Source organism: Eurypyga helias, unplaced genomic scaffold, assembly GCF_000690775.1.
Source record: "Eurypyga helias isolate BGI_N326 unplaced genomic scaffold, ASM69077v1 scaffold4310, whole genome shotgun sequence".
NCBI lineage: Eukaryota > Metazoa > Chordata > Aves > Eurypygiformes > Eurypygidae > Eurypyga > Eurypyga helias.
The window spans coordinates 69,409-90,287 of record NW_010227467.1 but is presented as its reverse complement, the minus strand read 5'-3'; the positions used below and the strand labels follow the sequence as shown (position 1 = coordinate 90,287).

Below are 20,879 nucleotides of genomic sequence, written 5' to 3'. Positions count from 1 at the left end.
AGAGCCACTCCAAGATGCCCTGTCCAACTGTGACACTGCACTGCAAAAGCCTGTATATGTTCAAGTGTAGAAAGCTGGGGGGGATTATTATTTATTATTTTGTCCAGAGCACTGCTACAGGCTATGTTCTAACTGGTTTCCAAACAAGACCCTGAGCAGCTCTAAAGAGCGGGGCTAGGGCCAAACTGTGTCACCTGGACCACCGCAGCCTGCACCTTGGTGCAGCAGCAACTCCTGCTCCCACACCAGCACTTGCTCACTGGGCACTAGCAGGATGCTCTGCCCAGCAGTGCCTCAGGCTGCAGTTATCCCCACGGGGTTAGTATTTTTTTTTTTTTCTAGCTGGACACCTGACACTGCCTGTAAACTACAGAGCATTTCCTCTTTGATGTTTGAAAGACTGCTGAGAGAATCCCTTAAACCTAGCCCTGAAGTACACAGCATGCCAGTGTGGCTCCGAATGACACACGAAGACAACACACTGCTCACAGCCGTTTACCCCATTTACCCCACAGGGACATGTTCCAGCAACGAAGGATCTCGGTAGGAGAAACCGAAGCACTCACTTCAATGATGCTGAGCCTCTCCACGCTGGAGCCCACATGGTACTCTGCTGATGTCTCGTGATACAGGTCACCTGGAAGCACAGAGGTTTCAAACGTCAGCGCTGCGAGATGCTGTTTGGCTAAGACACTCCTTCATAAAGACACTGTGCCAATGCCTCTCAGCATCTTCTGCCTCACATCTCCTTAATTATTTCATCAAATTGCCCTCCCCCTCCCGCCTCCTGCCACCGGAGAAGCCTGGGCAACGCTGAGTCCCTCATTTTCCAGCAATTTCTCATCATCCTGATAAGTGCTAAAGACAACAGTGAGCTCTTCCCTCACTACAGCGATCCAGTACCATCGCTTTATCAAGGATGGCAACAATGGGAAATCCCTGCACAACTGTCAGAAATGATTGGTTTGTAGGAAAATAAAAGGAATTGCTTGAACTATGCTGGGGAGCAGAGATGCGATGTGTTCATACGCCTGTGCCTACACACACCGACTTTGCACCAGAAAACCTACGTGTCATCTTCCACCACGCTGCTACATGGATCGATCTGGCTGAGGAACTAATTTCCTTTCAAAATAATGAGCAGAAAATAAATCTGAGACAGATACAGACAAGAGCAAAGGATGGAGCAAGAGGAAGGAAGAATCAAGAGAAATTCAAGTCATTCAAGACAGAGCTGGAATATTTCATCATTATAGGAGAGGACCCTGGCTGTCGCACAAAGGAGCCTCACCAACGCGGAAAATAAAAGAATCAAGAGCCATCCCAGCTCCCACTGGGCAATTCTCTTTCGGCAGCACTGGGAAGTCATTTTTATGCTCTGTCTCAGCTTCTCCTTTTGTGAGATGAGGATAACGAGTTTTACTTTTCAGAATGTGGCTGTAACAATTACCCAGAAACGCTCTAAAATACCACATGCAGTTTTTACTTAAAAAAAAATTACCCTGGACATCATCGCATTCGGGGGTTTCAATTTTATCCATCAGATCATTGGAACTCCATTTGGTTATTTCTTTCGGGAACATTTCCTCATTGTCAGACAAGTCCTCTTTAAAAAACAGATTTTTTGGAGAGTCACACACACACAAATATGTACACAGACAAGAGCACAGAACAGAATTTTAAATCAAAGTAAGGCCCCGTAAGTCTATGTAATCTTATAAACATTTGGATAGCTTAAGTCATAACAAAACAGGGCACTTTACCAGCTTTTCTTATCTAGAAACCAAAATACCTTTTGAAAAGTTAAACAAAATTTTTTAGTTGCATTTTTTTTAAACAAACAAAATTCCTAAGGTGTGGAAAAAATAACGTGGATTCTCAATGCTACCATTTCCGGTACCAAGTCTGACCTTTTCTTGCCATACATTCTGATGATGCTAAAGCAACCAGTATGCTCCAGTACAGGAGAGAACAAAATACAGCATTTGCTACTGGGATCCTCCCAGACCTGTCTGAAAGCTGCAGGAGGCCTTTGGGGGAAGCAGTGGCAAGATTCACTGTTGTTAAAGGACCAAATACCTCAAAAGGCATGGGTATTAAAGGAAACATGAACTCCCTGGGCTATCTTTAGCCTGATTTCCTTCGGAGATGAGACTTGTTTGATCACACCGAGGGCACGTGTCTGCCATTTCCCTCCTACCTCAGCATCATCTGAATCCCCTGGCTCATTTCAACTACAGCTGATAAAGAGTAAGGGTCCCAAAAATGTTATCTACCTGGAAGTGGCATATAAAAGGAAGCAGCATATAAAGGCTCTATAAAAAAAAACAAACCATAGTAGTAACTATGAATGTAACTCCAGAATGTAAAATAAATAGCCTAGCTCTGGAGCAGCTATTGGAGGAGCTGTGCCAGGTTAGGGGAGAAAGGCAGGCAACATGGAAAAGCAGGCTTGTGCTTGTGCCCATAATTCATGGCAGCGAAAGCCTGACTAGGCAGGGGTCCAGACTTGCCTGCCCACGGGCTTTGCTGGTGCATCCACAGGAAAACAAGCAGCTGAGCCCTGAGGAGGCATCACCGAACAGGCCATCAGCAGCCAGAGCACAGGAAGAATTCATTCCAGTGCCCCCCGCTGGATACCCCACACTCCCCATGCCTGCTGGCCTGGGGTACACTATCCAGCACTAACAGTTGGACTTGGTGATCTCCAAGGTCTCTTCCAACCTACAGGATTCTACATGTGGACTTCCCCCACGGGAGGCTTGCTCTCAGCCTGAGCCTGAACAACTTTTCAGCAAATCTGAGCAGTAGTTAAAAAAAAAAAAAAAAGATATATGAAGGGGACTAAGTGCAGATCCAAGCAAAGACCAATTATTTTTAGGAGTTTCTTTTTGCACTTTGACCATAAGAAGAGAGTGACCTGGAAACTTTGCATCAGCATGCCATTTCCTTTTTCAGCTATGGAAAAAAATTGAGTAAATCCCCATTTCCCTGCACCAGGGAGTGCCGAGCTACCTGCTCAGAGCAAGTGGAAACCACAAGCATGCAACACACATGCTGGCAGGGAATTAAGAGGAAGATTGCACTCAAAGCTCCTCCAGCAACTTAATCTAAATATTAAACTTATTTCCTTGAGAGGTTTAATTACAGCCCTTATTGCTGCTCAAGTGATCACTGAATGGGATATTACTCCCGTTATTAGCATTTATTACAGGATAGATATTAGATATTACTGTATTTGTCACTATCTTTACCAGAGCATGCCAGGGAATGAGGATGAGTGGGAAGCCCGCAACAAGAAGCCTTCTCCTGCTCAGGTTACGCCCACTGCACCGAGAGGAAATGTGTGTGTGGAGGGGAAGCACCACATCCTGATCTGTGCCAGTTCCCATGGTACTGACCCTGCAAGCCTTCCCGGCAGGATGAGCTGCAAGTGGAGCTTCATCCCTGCTCACAGACCTGGAGCTGGGACACGGCATCTGCAGGCCAAGGGGCAACGAGAGGTCCCTCCCGAAGAGAGGGCTGTGTCAAACAGCACATGCACCAAGGCTTCAACTCCTAAGCCAAAATCCCATCCGACCAGGCAGACTTTTCGAACCCAACTGTGCGGATCGCAGAGGACGATCTGTACGTAAATGGAGACACGCTGCATGCTAGCAGAAGAGGAGCTGCTTTTTCTGTTAGCAAGCTCCTCCAAGCACTGCAAGTATTGCAGAGATGCTGACACCAACTGTGGCACAGGTCTCATTTTTGTTAACCCTCCTTCCCGTTAGGAGCAGGTCAGGGACTCCCTGTGGGCCTGGCTCCCAGGCAGAGCCATCTCTGTCTCATTTTTATTACTGAGTAATTAAAAAGGTATAAAAGAGGGTGGATAGTAATGATGCCGCTTCGATGACTCACTCCTCTTTTCTTGTATGTGTATTGCTACAATAAACCCCTTACACAGTTTTTGACGATGCTACATAAATTAACAGAGACACTTCAACTAAGCTGGCCCTCCTTCTTCCAGGCAAGGGATATGCTCATCCTGACTTACACGCTTCCCAGCCATTTAAGCTGCTACTTCAATAGCATGCCCTCTTCTACCCCAGAATTTGAGCTGCATGCCTAAATACTTGACGCGAGAGCTCTTCTGGAACACGATACTATCAGCTTTTTGAGACTGATTTGTAGCTGAACATCAGTGAAATTCTGCTTTACAAAACTGGGGCGTCATCTTCTGACAACTGCGTTGCGCAGAAAGGTCACTAACTTCAGCAGCGTACGTCGCGCGTCTCACTTAGATTAGCATTACAAGCCGAGGGAAGGGTCCATCTGTTGTCGGCAGAGACGGAGCCTTTCAGGCTTAAAGACGCATTAAGTACAATATATTAAAATGAGTGCAGTGGAACAAAGCTGCTTCACACACCCATGCATAGAGAGAAAAATAGCACAGCTTTCTCCTCATACGGAGAGTCAAAATTACTTTGAGAATTCTGGAACCAAGACTGATTAATTCTGGCACCTGAAATACCTTGTTGCATTCACTATTGTGTTTCTTGGAATGGGAGAATAAGGAGTTAATAAAGGCAAACCTGGGTCTCTTCCGGCCCAGACAAGACAATCAATCGTATCTCCTACTGATTAAAAACTAAATTAGAAAAACAATCAGTCATAACTGGATCAGAATCATTAGGACACACCCACAGTCCAGTTAGCATTGCTGAATTTTACCCACGCTCATTTGCATCAAATAAAATACAGCTCTGAAGGTTACGAGTGCTCAAGAACCCTTCAAATAGATCCCACTGAATCTGAAACGATGCTATGTTAAATGTAGGAGTCTGCTGGGTGATGCCAGGGATGCTTGAAGAAGCTGCACCGATGCTGCACGTACCTTGGTTAGAAAGGAGCAGACTTCAAACAAAGCAAAAGTCGTCTCGCTTCCTTCCCCGCTCGCCCCCCACCCTCACGCCTTCCGTTCTCTTACCCCACCACGTCAGGAAACAAACGATGGTGATTTAGGCTCCACATACCATGTGCATCAAAGAATTCATCATCTGAGCTGTCGTCTGAATCTCTGGCAATGCTCTGCATCCTCCACTCGGAGATACTATGGCGTGAGGGACTTGCTGGAAAAAACAAAAAAGCCTTATGCAAGATGCTACAGCGACAAAACGGAGAGTTCCCAACATGATCTTTGCTGGAGGAAGAGTCGTGTGTTCTCTATGAAAATTTGCTGCTGCAATACTAAAACCCCCAAACCCCGGTGATGCTGGTGTGATGTCAGTGTACCACTTTACAGATCCCGTTTGTTTACTGTTGTTCGAACCTGCCTGCAAGATGCTACATGAAAGCAAGCTGTTTGTATCACTCCTATGCTATGCTGAATGGCAGCTATTTATAATTGTTAGGAGGACGTGCAAAATCAGCTGGGTTTTGAAGTTTGCAATTAGGAAGGAAGCAGGCTGATTGGAAGCTTTCTTCGTGCCTCTCGTCAGCACACAAACCACGCCGCTGCTTCGCCAACTTTCGGGCGGGTAGCTAAGCAGAGCAGCCTGGATAGAAATAATCTGTTTTCTGGAAGGAAATTGCTTCCACACAAATTGGATTAGACATCTATTTAAACTTTAAACTTGAATGATTTAAACAACATGCTCTCCCAACTGCTTCACAGGGAGCTGTCGGAGCGGCTGTCCTGACCGAGCGAGGAGGAAACCCAACGGTCCTTTTGGCTCACGTGTGCCCTCCTCTTCTCCCACCTACCCGCTCCCCTTCGTTTTCCTCTCCCGAGTTCCCTGCACTAAACATAAACATATTACGGCTTTTTTCCTTCTTGTCTTGCAGATATCATTTAGCAATGCTCCAGCCTGAGCTCCTCTTGGCTGAACCTGTTCCAGAACAGCCGTCTGCTGAAGGGGGGAGGATGGCAGGAGGGTTTCTCCCCTCTTTCAGATGGCTCCTGCGTGTCACACAGTACACACAAAGCGCCTGCAGCAGCCACCTACCCTAACGCAGCAAAAACCTGAGGAGACTGACAAATTCTCGTTTAGCATATTCAAAGGCACGGAAAGGCTCTGGTTACTGTGACAGCTGCACGAGCTGTTTCACGCTATTGTTGTAACAGCGTTAAATCTGTAAGTCAAATTCTTCTCATCTTGCTACCCGGTTGTCACATGGAAAGAGATGGAGACCCTGCGCAGAGTCATCTAATTGCGGCTCAGCGCTGGCTCGGCAGCCCCCATGTACCCCACCGCCCACCCCTTTGGGAGCAGCAAGCGAGGAGGGTTGGCAGAGCAGTGCTAATTCACGCCGGAGTGACGTCAAGGCACTCGCATAATAGTTGCTAAAAATAGAGCATATAATAACATATGGGATGGCGACAAGGGTCCTGCTGTCACCAGAGGTCTCGCTCGGATGGGATAGAAAGGACTGAGATCTTTTGGGGGAAAGGCGTTGCTTTTCTTCCAGCTGGAGGTAGCGGAAAGTCAAGACAGCCCTCCTTGCTTCCATATGTTAATATGCTGCCAGCAAGAAGGATTAAAATATCTGCATGACGTACTTCCCAGCACATCACAATTCATTTCTTTCATTACTTTTCCTGGTCAAAGCTGAGACATTTTGCAGTTTAAAAGAAATTCATGCTTTGCTACCAGTGAAAACCTACCAGTGAAATCCTAAGAGGTCTAAAAACTACAGCTTCCAATGAAGGTGTCGGTGGAAGACGGGGTGCATAACAAAGAGCATAACGAGGGATGAGCATGTCACAATAAAATCCTGGCGCAAGCCAAGTAGCCAGCATTTTTATCTTTATACGATGCCTTATGAAGCATTTGGTAGATTCTTCCCTGGGGCTCACTCTGGTGAGTCATCGCAAGGTAAAACCACTGCTCAGCTCTTACCCCGTGAGGAAACCAGCGATGCTGGTAAATAGAAACGGAGACTCGACTCCGTATCTAGAGCACGTGAGGTGGAGAAGCTTCATGCACCTACATGTCCCCTTCCACCATCATGCAAGACATGCTGCCCCTTGGGGTTTTCAGAAAAATCGGGATGTTTCTGCCCCCTCGATATTACCCTGCTATCCGCTGCACCTGGCTCAACGGAAAGGGAACCGCTGAGGGTTCAAGCCTTCTGTCTGAAGCTCGCTGGGGATTCACCCCTTTGCATGGAACGGCCCGAGGAAGGGAAGTTTAGGACAGCAGAAGGCACATCACCGGTGGAAGGCAGCAGCCCACACCCACTTTTCTGGGGGTACCTGCCCTAATCTCCTCAGTAGCTGATGGGGCTGTTTCTCCAAGAGCTACACTGCAGCACCCACAGAGCCCAACACCCACTTCGTAAGTGAATGGCAGGTAGTAGCCCAGAAACCCAGCCAAGGAGCACAGCTCCTGGGTCACAAGGACTAACTCTCTGCGCCGCTGTCTGTCCTCTCCGGAGACCCAGTGCTGCTAGCCAGCTGCTGCCTACTCTTCTGCTGTTCTTCCATAGCTCCTCTGCTTTTGAGATTGGCAAGAATTCTGCCACGTGCCACTGAGTCACAGTAATGGGATGACTAGAAACATTCCCAAACCCATAACAGGTCACCTGAGGAGTCTGAGCCTGCAACATCAGTAGAGAAGACCTCAGAGTTAGAAGGATTCATTGTCCCAAAGGTGCCAGCCACAAGGAGACAGGGTCATACCTCCCAAAAGCCCAATCTCCCTCCCAGTTCAGAAGAGCAGGGCATCAGCAGCATCTTACCTCCTCTCTTTGAAGATCGTGAGGACTTGGAAGAGGTGGACCACTGCTTGGTGAGCGATCTCCCAGAGGCTGTTTCACTGTTACCAGCAGCATCCTCTGTGTCGACAGGGGAAACTGCGCTGGCTTCAACGTCCTTCTCACCTGGAGCATCTTTGACCCCGTGCTGCTCCGTATCATTTTCACTGCAGAACTGGGCCATCTTCTGAGCCAGCATCAACTGTGCCTCCTTCTCCAGCTGCCGGATATCCTCTATGGTGAGCCCATACCACTCATCCTGCCAGCACCAAGCCTGCCGATGGGCACGGACCATGACCTTCCGCAAGCCTGCAAACGAGAACGCCCCAGTCACCGATGCTACAGGACTGCAGGAATCCTTGTTCCCTTCCCCAAAACCTCCAGGCTACTAGAGTGCCATCAAAACACAATGCTGTAAGCTGCAGTAAAAGACCTTCATACAGCCAGTGTCAGGATGGCAAATTGGTCACCTCAGGTACTTTATCTCCTCCACTCTTGCTAACCAACTAGGCACTGTCACATTAGCCAGTTTTCTGCAACTGCTTTTAGCTTGGGAAGGTATTTCCTAATTCTGGATTCAGGACTTTGTTCTGTGACTTCTCCACCAAGGAGAAGCTGGGAACAGACCACAATTGCAACTCCTCTGAAGTTCTAGGAAGTTGTAATATTTGGATCCAGCCTTCGAAGTGAAGAAAAACAGAAAAAAGCCAACATCAACCAAAAAAAAGCCTTTTTTTTTTAACCCAGGAGGGTTTCAGGTAGTCCCTTCATGAACACTGCACAGCCCACCACAACTGTTACATGACAAAAGCACATCCACATCAGTAGTGCTAAGACTAAAAATCTCTCCTTTCCTTGGAAACCTGGTTTCTGCACCTGGTTTCTATCTGTCAGCGAAACAGCATCACAAAAACAAGCTTCTGAGATGATGGGATGGGAAGCAAAGTAAGGGAAGGAATGAAGATGCTTTATTTTGCAGCCACCATCTGTCTTCTGCTGCATGAGAAAAAAAATGAAGTGGGTAAAGCCAATTTAAAATATTTCAACATAGCACATATCTGAAAGGAAGAACTGTCTCAATAGCAACACACAATGCTCCTGACCAGGCAACAGAAACTTTCCTCCAGGACTTAAACTTGTTGGCTACCTTCATCATAGCACCAAGACTTTTAAAACAGTATAGTCACTCAGGATTCAACCCATATTATTGCTTAAAAGCTCATGACAGGTCAAAGCTCCACACTGCTGTATATTACCAATGGGAGCACACAGCAGTAATGGTGCTTTTAAAGGCTTCTATAAATACGGACAAACAAATCCTCAGGAGCCCTTCTGGGAAAAAAAGAACAAAATCAATCAGTGACTACTGTGCCCCCTTTAATTACTGGGAGACTGAGGCAGGGACGGGTTGAAGGACACGCCAAAAGCAGCAGTGGGATTTGCTGTCAGTGGGATTATGGATCCACAAAGCCTGGAGCAGAAATGTACTGTGTCAAAAAGCCGGCAGGCAGGGCAGCCATCCCCTCGCCCTAACGCAGACCCTGGCCAAAGGCCACACCACCACCGCTGCTACTGCAAGACAGAGCCATCAGCAGGCTACCTTACAATCACTGAGGTTTGGGGAGCTGCAGATCGAGCTCTCTGAGCACCACCAAGGGTAAAGACAGCCCTCCTCAGCCACCCTCCACCCCCAGGAGCACGGCCAAAGCTGGACAGTCCCACCGCAGACTGCTTCTAAGGTGCTTCCAGCAACGTTTGCTTCACCGCTGCACAGAAACTCTTAGATCTCACTACTGCCACGGTTCTGTGATCTTCTGCCTAAATATCCCTTTTGTTTTCAGCAATCACTTTTTTCCTTTTTATTTTTTTTTTTAATCACACAAAAAGCCAATTTTTAGATAGTTACTTCCTTCCAGGCCTGGGCACTTCACTTTCTGCTCTGCGCTTTGGTTAGTTCTTAATGCCACCAGCCAACACAAGTCAACCGATCAGGAGGAAATAACCACGGAGATCAGTAGCTAATGCGACAGACCAGCTCAACCTGAACTTCATTTACACACTAAGATTAAATCTATCAATATTTTAAGCATTTCTCTGCCTGACTTTCAGACAGAGCTCCGCACAGGAGACGCAAGTCTGAGCCAACAGACTGTGACCTTCTGGGGGCAGAACAAGGGGCCCCAGAAACTCAATTCTGTTCGACCTTAGTGGAGATGCAGCGTTATTTCCCTCACCAGATTACTTTTTGCAGAACTACAAGAGAATATTTTAGCCTCTTCACCTCCCGTTATGATTGACAATCAGCAGAGCTTAAGGATGAAGATTAAACTCCCATGACATCCACACTGAAAGTCAAGAAAATGTTTCCCTGTCTGTAACTCAGTCCCCAACACCACAACCATCCTTTGGACTTGCACATCCACAATGTTGCTTTAAACACCTTGATCACAGACCGTGATCAGACACAGGAGCAAACGGTCCCCTCACTCTCATCCCAAGGCCTCCCTCCGTTCCAGGGGGCTGCAGCCTCCGCTCATGCTCCTGGATCCAGCCTTGATGTACCAATGCACCAACTGCTCGGCAATTCTCTGCGTAAAGGCGCAGATGCCAAGGACGACGTAACTTCGTTTTAAGGGACTAACATCACAGGGAACATGAAACACACTTGGGGGTAAAAACCAGTCTCCTTAAGTTCCCCTCTGCCTTCTTTCACTTAATCTCTTCGATCACAAAAATTGCCTGTATTGCTTCCTCCCAGCCCACAGACCTCCCCATCAGCACGGCTCACATCCCTTTGATTAGACATCCCAGATTCCCCTTCCTTAAAGCCTTGGTCTTCTGAAAACAGGATGGCGTTACCGGCCTTCACGGCTGTTGTGCCTCTATCGCTCCAGATCAGTGATGAAATCAAAAAGACTGAGATTATTTTTCTAGCCTCTGGCCTTCGCCTGGGATGTGTCAGCGATGCTGCATTTCTCTTAAACGCAGGCAGGAAACCTGGAAGAGAATGAGGCTGTCCAGGTACAAAAGGAATTGAAAAATAAAAGTCATGGCTCGAAAAAAAATAATCTTTGTTGCTAGGGATGGAAAACTTGAGCAGTCCCTCAGTGCAGAGCAGTGAGTGTACCACTGAACTAATTTTCAGCTGGCAGCGCTGAAGCCTTCCACCAGGCAGCAGGACCCAGAGGACACACCGAGTGGCCCCATGCAACTATAGGGATTCAAGATCCAGCTACAAATGACTGACCTCGCCAGTCTGGACACTGCTTCCCTCCTCATGCAATGCAAAAAATCAAGTCTTAAACCGTTTTTTATCAAAATGTTAAGAGAAAAAATAAGCTTTTTATTTGAAAAGTGAAAAGGAGGGGACAGCTCGGACCCAGAAAAGATTGTAATTGGGAAAAATTCTCTTTTTAGCAGGCCAGAGATGCCCATCAGGATAGTGCTGAAGGCAACCGTGGTCCCGTTCGCTTTCATTTTCCTCTCTGGCAGGAGAGGAGGTGCAAAGTCTCCAGCTCAGCCCGAGAAGGCCCTGTCCTGCACTCAAGCCCACACACTGTGCTCTGAGCCTCACCTCACGGCCGGCTGCAGCCCATCTAGCAGTTTGCCCTGCAAGCCTGTGGCGTGCTGTCTCCGGGTAGCGGGAGCTGGGGAGGACAGGCTGGGTACAGCATCCCACCGGTCACATCATTCCAGGTCGGACAGAATGCAGGAAGCCCAGGGGAGGCGATTCTCCGGGCAATGCAACACTCCTGCACGCCCCCGCCACCAGCTGTGCTGTGGTAGGGGCAGTGTGGAAGAACTGCGGGGTAGGAGATGGTCTCGCAAGGAGAGTCTCCAGTGTGAGGAGAGAACCGAGTGGCACAGGAGAGTCAGGGAGGATTTTAGAGCAGGTTTTCCCCTCCACTCAGCATGCACCCTGCTCATTGGAGCCTTCTTTCCCAGAATCAGGGGATAACTGCAGTCTCAGCAGGCAAGTTACACACTGGAGTCAATCAGAAATCATAGGAACAGGTTTTTTTATAAGGATGCAGGTGCCAACTGATTTCAGTAATATCAGTAGTTAATAAGACTATTATTTCTATAGAGCACGCAACGCTCCTGTTTAAAAATCCACCACATGCCCAAATGCGCGCAGGCAGACTGAGTTCAGTAGTACCCGTCATCGTCGCGTTGATTGAATTATAACATTTCCCACTGCGCTGTGCAGAAAGATCATCTGCGAAGAGTCTAGCAGAGTGCAAACATTTAAATCACTTGCCTTTCAGCTCACCACCTCAACAACTCAGAGTCTGGTTGAATCCATGAGATGCTGACTCCTGTAAACGCTTCGCTTGCAGATTGTGGTGTTCAGCTTAGTCTCACAGAAGGAAGTGTGAATGACCATGAGACGAGCCAAGACAGAGAGCACTCTTCAGCTGAATTTAAAAGCTTTTGTCTACAGTGCTGGGTTTGGTTTTCGACGTGAAGTAAGAACAGTAAACCTAACAATAACTCAATGCAAAAAAGCTCCAAAACAAATCAAAACAACCCACCACCAAATCCTGCCCAATTCCCCCCTCAACTATCCATACAAAGCAATTCTTCGGATGCCCGTCAACTGTGTATCTAGCAGCAACATCCCAAAGCATTTTACAGTGCACCCTCACAATTTCCTGGCGGCAGATGAAGGATACCTCATTTTCCCCGTGCAACACAATTTCCTTGACAGTCAAACCAGATCCCATAACCCGGTCAGTACAGTGCAGGTTGCCTGAATGTATCTGACCAAAGGCAACCCGCAGTTACATCTGCTTCCTTCCCTACCTCCCCTTGCTCAGACCTCTCCCAAGGAAAAACTACCTGCAGGCCCCCACGGGCAGTGCCATTCCGGATGGACTTTCTTTCTGAGTGCTTCAGTGAAGCCAAAGTTCTGCCAAAGAGTTTTCGAAAACCCACTTCCACTTCACCACTGCGCACCAATCTGGGGATATTCAGCCTAGGATGTAGTGGCTTAGACAAAGGTGCAGTTACGGGGACGGGAACGCACTCTGCCATGGTGTGTAATCAATAACCCATACACAGTCAACACACTTGTTTAACAACAAAAGAATCATAGCCCACGTGCACCATTAGGAAGCAAGTGGGAGCAGAACATTATGCAGTGCCAGTCCAATTAGTCTTAAATTCTATGGGAAAGGAGTAAAAAAGCATACAAATATTACAGCCAAGTAGACTAATAGCCCACAATTTTAGTCTGTGTTTCAGGCTGTCAAAGCACTGAGTAACTGCCCAATTAGTCATCAGAAAAAATGGCTGTTGCACTTGGTAGGACTGAGAACGTTTCAACACCAGCCCCCAGAGTTACTCCCCCTGCGCCCAGTAGCCTTTCTACATATCACAATCCATCCATCACTTAACTCAGACGTGTTCTTCTTTCAACCCATTCTCTAATTTTAGGTTGCACCACTAAGTACTGCTCCCCGCCTTGGGCAGAGTTTGGATCCCGCTCCTGGTTTCTGCCTCCGTTTTCTTGCTGGCTTGACAACTCTGCACCGTGTGGACTAACCTCCCCCCAGAAACAAATTTTCAGGAGCTGGGAACAGAGGAACCAGCAGAGAAATGCCAAGGAGGGGCTGGCCCACAAGAACATCTCACACCCGAGAGCTTGGTCCAGCATCGGTTGCACAACGCACAAGGGTCTCCATCTGCTTTCGGTCACCAGTTGAAACACCAAAACTGGGATCAGCAATTAAGCCTGATCAGTCACGTTGTAGCCCACATCTTTCCAACTTAAACATCCTTACGTCCTGCTGTCTTTGGTACACGTGCTACAGCACCTTTCCCAGTCACTAACAGCTTCCCCATGGCTACCCCCTGGCAAGGGAAGGCTACACATCTGCTGGAGGTACCCAAAGCTTTTGCTTTCACTTTTCACTCAACTTCATCTTGCCTTAAAGACTTTTCTGATTTTATGCGTCTTAACCACTTTGGAAAATTGTATTTGCCATCATTATAACAGAGTGGAAAGGCTTTTGAAAGGCAGACAATGAGCTGGCTCCGCTCTCTGCAAAGCCTCAATCAAGAGGAAAATGGCAGGCAATCTTTCATGAAACACAAAAGAAACCTTTCTAAGGGACCACAGTTTAATCTATGCCAAACACCTCTGAACAAGTGGAAGAGTCACATGTTTCTTTTTCATTTAACAGATACAATGGAGTTGTTATTCTGCCCCCGTGTTTTGCAGTACACACTGAATTAACCCATGTCACCGAAACGCCAAGGGAGCTGATTGCAGAGAGCCTCCTGCAATACAGCCTAGAGCAGGCAGAAACTTCCATCTGGGGGTAAAGTAAAACCAAAGGAGCCTTAAGAAAGCCACCTGTGACTGTTCAGAGAGCGGTGCACGCTATTCTCCGCTGCTCTATCGGAGTTTTCCACATTAGCTCTCGGGAGCACAATATGACTGAAAAGAGCTACCAAATAAATTACTTAGGCTAGCATCAGGCACTTCAGAGAAGCTTTGCATACAGAAAGGACAGCCACAGAGGTCACGCAGGAGGGTTTACTGTGCACAGAAAGCAGGCAGCATCCTTTACATAGCCTTTCTTTGGCCTTTTCTTTGCCAGAGGACAGCCATAGCTCTGCACTGTTTTGAGATGGGAACGCTTCTTTAAAACATTCTTGAGTTTTTCCACCTGGCCACAGATCCTGTCTCTTGTGGCAAGGCTCAGACACTGTATCAGTTGTGTTATGGATTTTCTGCAAAGAACAATTTACTGCCAACATTGCCACCACTGTCTCCACTTAGCTCCTACACAAACAATACCTCCTGAAAAGCATTGACCCACGAATGATGCATCAATCAAAGCAGCACATTTACTCGCAACTGAGAACTGTCAATGAGCCACGGTGGGTTATAGCACGGTGGGCTGGGGAGCCCTGAACTCTGCAGCTGGGGGAAGAGGCCCCAAAGGGACCCAGCAGCCCTGCCACGTGGCAGGGAGAAACGGGATGCTCCAGGAAGTGGTTTTCTGGAACCACTTAGGACTCAGAAGTGAGGCTTATTTCTTTGAGCAGTCCTTGAGGGTTTTGTTCACAGGAAAAAAAACTGGCAGATTTTGAAAATGATCTGGCAAAGTTTAGCAAATGAGTCCTTATCTGAAAAAGAGAGAGAATGCAAGATCCTGCCTACTCAATGCAGGACTTGAAACCCTCTCAGAGGCTACACGTGGTTTGAACTCATACATTCCACGATTACAATCGATAGAATAATGCGATTTTTTTCTGATCTAACCCACAGCTCTGCAAAAGAGTAATCAGATCTGAGAATCTCTTCACAGACACATCTTGGGTTACAATACACTGTACACACCTCACCTTTGTGTTTCGGTTCAGAAACAACATTAAGGAGCGAACTTTGCAAGTAAATGTACATTTACTGTAAATGCTCACCAACATCATGGATAAACCGCTCGATTTTCGACTGCATCCCCCAGTATCTGAACTCGACTTTACACAGTTTATATGCACACATGATGGGGTATTTCCCAGGGTTGTTCTTGTACTCTTGAATCCAGTCTTCTGAGAGAGGGCCTCTTTTGGTCTTCACTGATTTATACAGCTTTGGATCCTCCTCAGCTTTGTATTCATGTGGAGGGATTGGATCTTTAACAATATCAATAGGATCTACAGAAAGAGAATGGAAACAGTTAGACATTTCCTTTTTCTGAACAAAAGAAGAAAATAACTAGTTTTCGGGAGTTATTTCTGGTTTAGTCAGTACCAGAAGCATTACAGCAATTTAAAACAACTGATACTTCAACTGTTTATACATCACTGCTGGGCAGTGGTCAGCTCTGCCAGAGGAACTAGTAGGCCCAGTTCCAGCTAAGAGGCTTTGCTCCAAATAGACGGTTTTGCCCACGGCGACTGCAGATCCGCAGCACTCGGGCAGATCTGCCCACTTTCCAGCTCCACAAAGGTCTCTGGCACATTTCATCTTTTCTAATATCACTCACAGTGCTACAGCTCTGTCTCGTCTCAGACAGTTAAATACCCCTGCCCCTTCCCAGGACTGCTGTAGACTCTATCCACTGATTATCTTTGGAGTTCACCAAGTGAGGTTATGGCAACTTCTCACAGGCTACTGTTACACCAGATGTACTATGGAAGGCAGAAAGTTTAACTTGGGTCCTAATTAACACTTCAACAACGGCAAAGCGGAAACTGCGATGTGAATGAACGTATTTTAAAGATCTGCAACCCCCACCCCAGAGCTCAGCAGAAGCATCTCAGGTTTGGAGTGAAGGGCAGGATCACACTTCCCAAGAAACAACAGCTCTTCTAACACTTCTCAGCGAGGCAGCACGACTCGAGCCCATTTGTTAGTACTGAAAGCCTGATCAGATAGGCTGGCAACGAGGACAGTCAAACCGAAGCTCAAAACACAAGTTTAAATCAAGTAACACTCAAGGAAAATTGCAGGAGGTTAGTGCCATGTCCTGCACGTCCACAGTACTCAGGAGCCAAAGCAGCGGCCAGATGTCTTTCCCCAGCACTCAGGCTGCGTCCCGCAGCCAGCCCCAGCAAAAAATCACTGCTGCGGCCCCAGAGCAAGGGGTGCTTCAGTCCTGCATGGCTCTAAGGGCAGCACTCCCTGGCAGACGCCACAGGCACAGACCACGATGGACAGCAAGACAGAGGAATTGCTATGATACCTGCCATTCTCTGCCTTTTTACAAGATGTTCCCTTTCACCTTTTCTCAGCAAATCCTTACATGTATAAGGCTCATGAACCCGATTTTCTAAAGACAGCTGTAAAGCTGAAGTGTTAACTGGCACGAGGGCAAGACTGAAAGGGGAGGAAGCAAAATGAAATACACCCTCATGTTTCACAAGTGCAGATAGGAATGATTTTCATATACACAAAGGAGCTACACAATTACACAGCAATATTATCCTCTTCTATGGTTATTTCTGTTTATTCCCCCCAAAATCATTAGATGACTTATTCCCCTCGGGAGCTGCACAAATTAGGCAGGGAAGCATCAGCTTGAATTTACAGACAGGGATTCAAATGACTGTCATAAGATTCACACCAAGCCTAGAAGAGAACTCGGGTGGCCTCACTCGATGTAACCCTGCCCCGTGTCCGACACCGACAGGGGTGCAGGCGTGGGCATGGGCAGGCAGATGGGCCATACCAAGCAGAGAATAAAAGCAAGCAGACTAAAGGAAAAAGTAAAAGAAAACTCACCTAGAATGGTTTGTCTTTTTTCTGCAGGAGAAAGGTTGAAGACGTTGACATGGTCTCCCGGATCAGTTTTGTAGTATGTCTCAATATCAATAGAGAACTTCTCCACAAAAGGACACGTATACCTGCAAATGGGAACAATGCAGCTTAGAGTAAATCCCACTCAGCCTGGCATGCGGAGAAAATGCTTTCCTCAAACCCAATCCAGCCTTCACTCCTATTTTACCTCAGATATGCTTAAAATACCAACCGTAGAGATTAAAGAGATTTTCTTTAATAACAAGACAGGAGCTCGCCCTGGACGTGGACACATGGCTTCCCTGGAACAGCTCTGGTTCAGTAAAACTGCAAGCCCAGAGCAAAGGGTTGTGCTCCCCGCAGGCTGTTACAGGTGGGAAGATACCAACGTGCTGCACAGTTACTGCAGACTGGGCACCCACACTGACCAGGAAACAGCTTCCCAGGGTGGCAACAGGCAAGTACTGGCAGGAGAAAGCCCAAGGGGCCACTAGATCCTCTCACTTTACGCACACGCTGACCAAAACCTGCAACTTAGATTGATGACGTCTCCTCCAGGAGAAGGTTAGCAGGACAAACGGCTTTTAAAGGAGGCGTTTTCAGCATGGAAGTAGCTTTTGGATCTGTTATACCAATGAGTTATGTTATCCTTGCAGGCATGACACAGACATGAACACAAGGACACCCTGGGAAGGCATCCCTACCAGAAGAAAAGCAGAGCTCTTGCCTGGGATCTGGGGCAGAATAAAATATAGACTGGTTTTGTGCAGTGCCAGGTTTCCTGGCCAACTGATTAACTCACGGGGATTTCAAGAGAACAGATAAAAACAGACTGGAAGTGGACTATAAACACTTGAAAGTCAGACAGCTCCATTATATTTAGTCACGAACAACTGCCCATACGCAGACACGACTCCTCACTTTTCCCCAGACTAATGTTACACGTAGGGAGGGGCAAAAACAGGACTAAGAAACTTTTCTAGATTGACAAAAATCAAAATACCCATTAAAGCCTTTTTATTATGAAAGATGACAGCAGTATCAGATTTGTAAACCTGGAAAAGGGCAAATGCTCTAAATTCCAGTAACTGGCATAAAGACTTACTCATTCCAGCATATCTGACAAACAGAATTCCAGACAAAATCAGCCAAAACGAGTAGGTCCCAGAGGGCTCCACAGAGCCTTTGGTCCTCTTCCCTTCTCAGGGTAAGAACCATAGGATATAGGGCTGTTGTTTTCTAGCTAAATGACAGTAAGACAGCTCCCAGAAAAGAAGCACCAGATTTATTTATTTGTCAAGATTTTTCTTGCCCCCCTAGAACAAATGAATCCTGTCTTACTTGTGTTCAACACGAAAACTGCCCCAGTACAGTGCACGTTTATACCCCCCGAGCTAGCAGGTATCTGCAGCATTAAGCACAACACGCAGTGCAGGATACAAGGGTAAATAAACCCCAAGATCTCCCATGCTCTGATGGTCAAAACAGCTCACATTTTTGAGCAACAAGCCACAAATTCTCAAGCACATTTGCACAGTCAGCCCTAACAACACTCGTGAGATTAAGCACGGCGTAAAAACCTTGGTACTTGACCCTGGTTTCTCTAAAGGATGTTGCTGGAGATGGAAGAGATCCCACTGCCCCACAGAGGGACATCAAATCCTCTCTCTAAAGTTGGGAAACACCTCTGGGCATCCTGGTAAGTTTTACCTTGTCCTTGTATAAGGATATGCATTCCACGATTCTTCTTCCACTCGCAGAGCTGCCTTGGGCAATATTGACCGAAACCAGCTGGGTATGTGCATACCAATGTGGTACACTTTGTGAGTATACTGCCCGTTGCCTCCCGGTCCATCCATGTATGGCCTGTTCTCCAGGATCTCTACTCCGCTGCCTTCCCCACATGTCTCCTCTCTGCTCTTTTTCTGAAAGGGAAAATACACCACAGAGTTAATCCTCCCAGGGCATTGTACATGCCAAGATCTCAAAGCACGTAACACTGGGGGTGGTTTCTAGGACTCCTTGAGAGCAGCGCTTCATCCAGAGAGCAGAACTGTAGCAGCACCCTGGCAGTAAGATGACCAAACCTGTATAAAGGAAAGATTTAGGGACTCATCTGGCCAGCACAGGGAGCAGAGAGATGATTTATTAAAGGTCCTGTAAAAATCTGGATTTGGACACTAATGGAGAGTTTGAATGGAGACCTAGTGACACATCAACTCCTGCTCCCACGACAGGTTACACACGGCTCTTCCCAGGAGCACACCAAACCGTTGCTCCGGCAGTGAACCCCCGCAACGGCCCCAAAAGCTGTCACATCAGCGGATGACACGGCGAAGGGGAGCTGGTCCAGCTGGGCGGATTCTTGTGGTGGTGTATCAGCGTGAAGAATCATACACACGCTCGGCACAACATCACAGTACTAAAGGCTATTTAGTGACCTAAAACCACAGGATTTGGGAGCTTGTTGCTTGTGGTCTGGCAGGGCAGCAGCTCTCCAAGTGCAGTTCGGAGACTATGCTCTGCTAATTAAGATATTTAGAAGAAACAACCCAAGTTTGCCAGAATGCACACAGCACCCCCTGGCAGCCTCTGTATTTTGGCTTACTTGTGGAATTGTCCCTCATTGAGAAACCTGGCAAAAACTCCTTCAATAAAACAAATAGGAATATTAATTTCACTGCTTCTAAGAAGAGCTAGAGGCAAACCAAATACTTATTAATTTTTAACACATTTCAGCAGATTGGATGATGTATAACCTTCATCATTTCCAAACAAGAGATTCATATTGTTAGTATTTTGAGATTATTGTTTGCATTTGAGACGACAGGACTTTGGAAATTAAGGGGAAAAAAAATGGAATTTTATGCAAGAATCAACTGTGAAATATAACACAATAACAAACCTCTCATTTTTGGCATACAAACAATTCAAAGGATAACATGGTTTAACAGAAGATGATTAATAAGATGCAAGAGATCAGCTTCTCGTCTTTTGAGGACAGGACGATAAGCCAACACAGCTATTTAGAAGTAAATAGTCCTCTTTTAAAAGAGCTCTCAAGCAATTTTAAACATCTGTAACCGACATTTCTAAATAACTGACAATCTAAATCATCTTTTTTTTTCCCTACTCCACAAGCTGCAATAGCCCTGCAAAAGAAAAGCACTTTTTTACAGTTTATATCTAACATTCAGCTGGCAGTTCATTAAAACACACATCCTCTTAAAACAAATTACTGTCTTTCAGTTCTTATATAAGCACTGACCAAGTCCTGTACAAATATTTATGACAATAACATTAAATAATCTTGATGACCCAAAAATCTGGTTAATTCAAAGGTCTCGGAAAAGGCAGTAACCCAGCGGGTGTAGCGAATGTGTCAGACAGAATAACAGCACAGCATCTGCTCTGAACAGCTGATACAAATTATGGAGATGTAGAGTTTTATTATATGGCATAAGCACGTGGAAATCATAAGCAGAGGAAATACGGCTTCTTTTTGTGCCAAACTACCACACGTAGAATCGCACATTCACCAGACCTGAGTCTCCACTCTAGATTGTGTGGTTAGCAGCAATTCCAAGGCAAATCTGCGAGCCCTCACCTGGGACCAAAACATACTTGGGAGTTTTTCAATTCCAAAATAAATCCACAGCACTGAGTGGACCCTGCACCTCCCAGGACTGTGCCAAGCCAGACCTGCACAGAACCACCAGGTTCCCAGATTTCCAAACATGCTGTAATCATAACTTACCGCTGGGAAGGAGAGCACGATCAAAGAAAAACCCCACACCACAAAGCCGCTTCTAGCCCCGCGTGCTCTCGCACTTAGCAGTTCGCTTGCCGAGAAGGCAACAAGCCGCAGCGAGGTGGGGAAGGTCCGAAC

The 20,879-nt window shown here is 46.7% G+C and overlaps 1 protein-coding gene across 1 annotated transcript in view; it reads right to left on the bottom strand.

Moving 5' to 3' along the window:
- Window positions 1-566: 566 nt before the first annotated feature.
- LOC104513025 (membrane-associated phosphatidylinositol transfer protein 2-like) overlaps window positions 567-20,879 on the bottom strand; it is a gene marked incomplete at its 3' end in the record, with an annotated part of 33,397 nt that continues 13,084 nt past the window's right edge. Inside the window, exons 2-8 of the mRNA XM_010156246.1 lie at window positions 18,701-18,915; window positions 16,976-17,097; window positions 15,172-15,405; window positions 7,723-8,046; window positions 5,016-5,111; window positions 1,502-1,606; window positions 567-637 (exon numbers count right to left, since the gene is read on the bottom strand). Coding sequence (XP_010154548.1) covers window positions 567-637; window positions 1,502-1,606; window positions 5,016-5,111; window positions 7,723-8,046; window positions 15,172-15,405; window positions 16,976-17,097; window positions 18,701-18,915 — 1,167 coding nt within the window. The remainder of the gene's footprint in view (window positions 638-1,501; window positions 1,607-5,015; window positions 5,112-7,722; window positions 8,047-15,171; window positions 15,406-16,975; window positions 17,098-18,700; window positions 18,916-20,879) is intronic.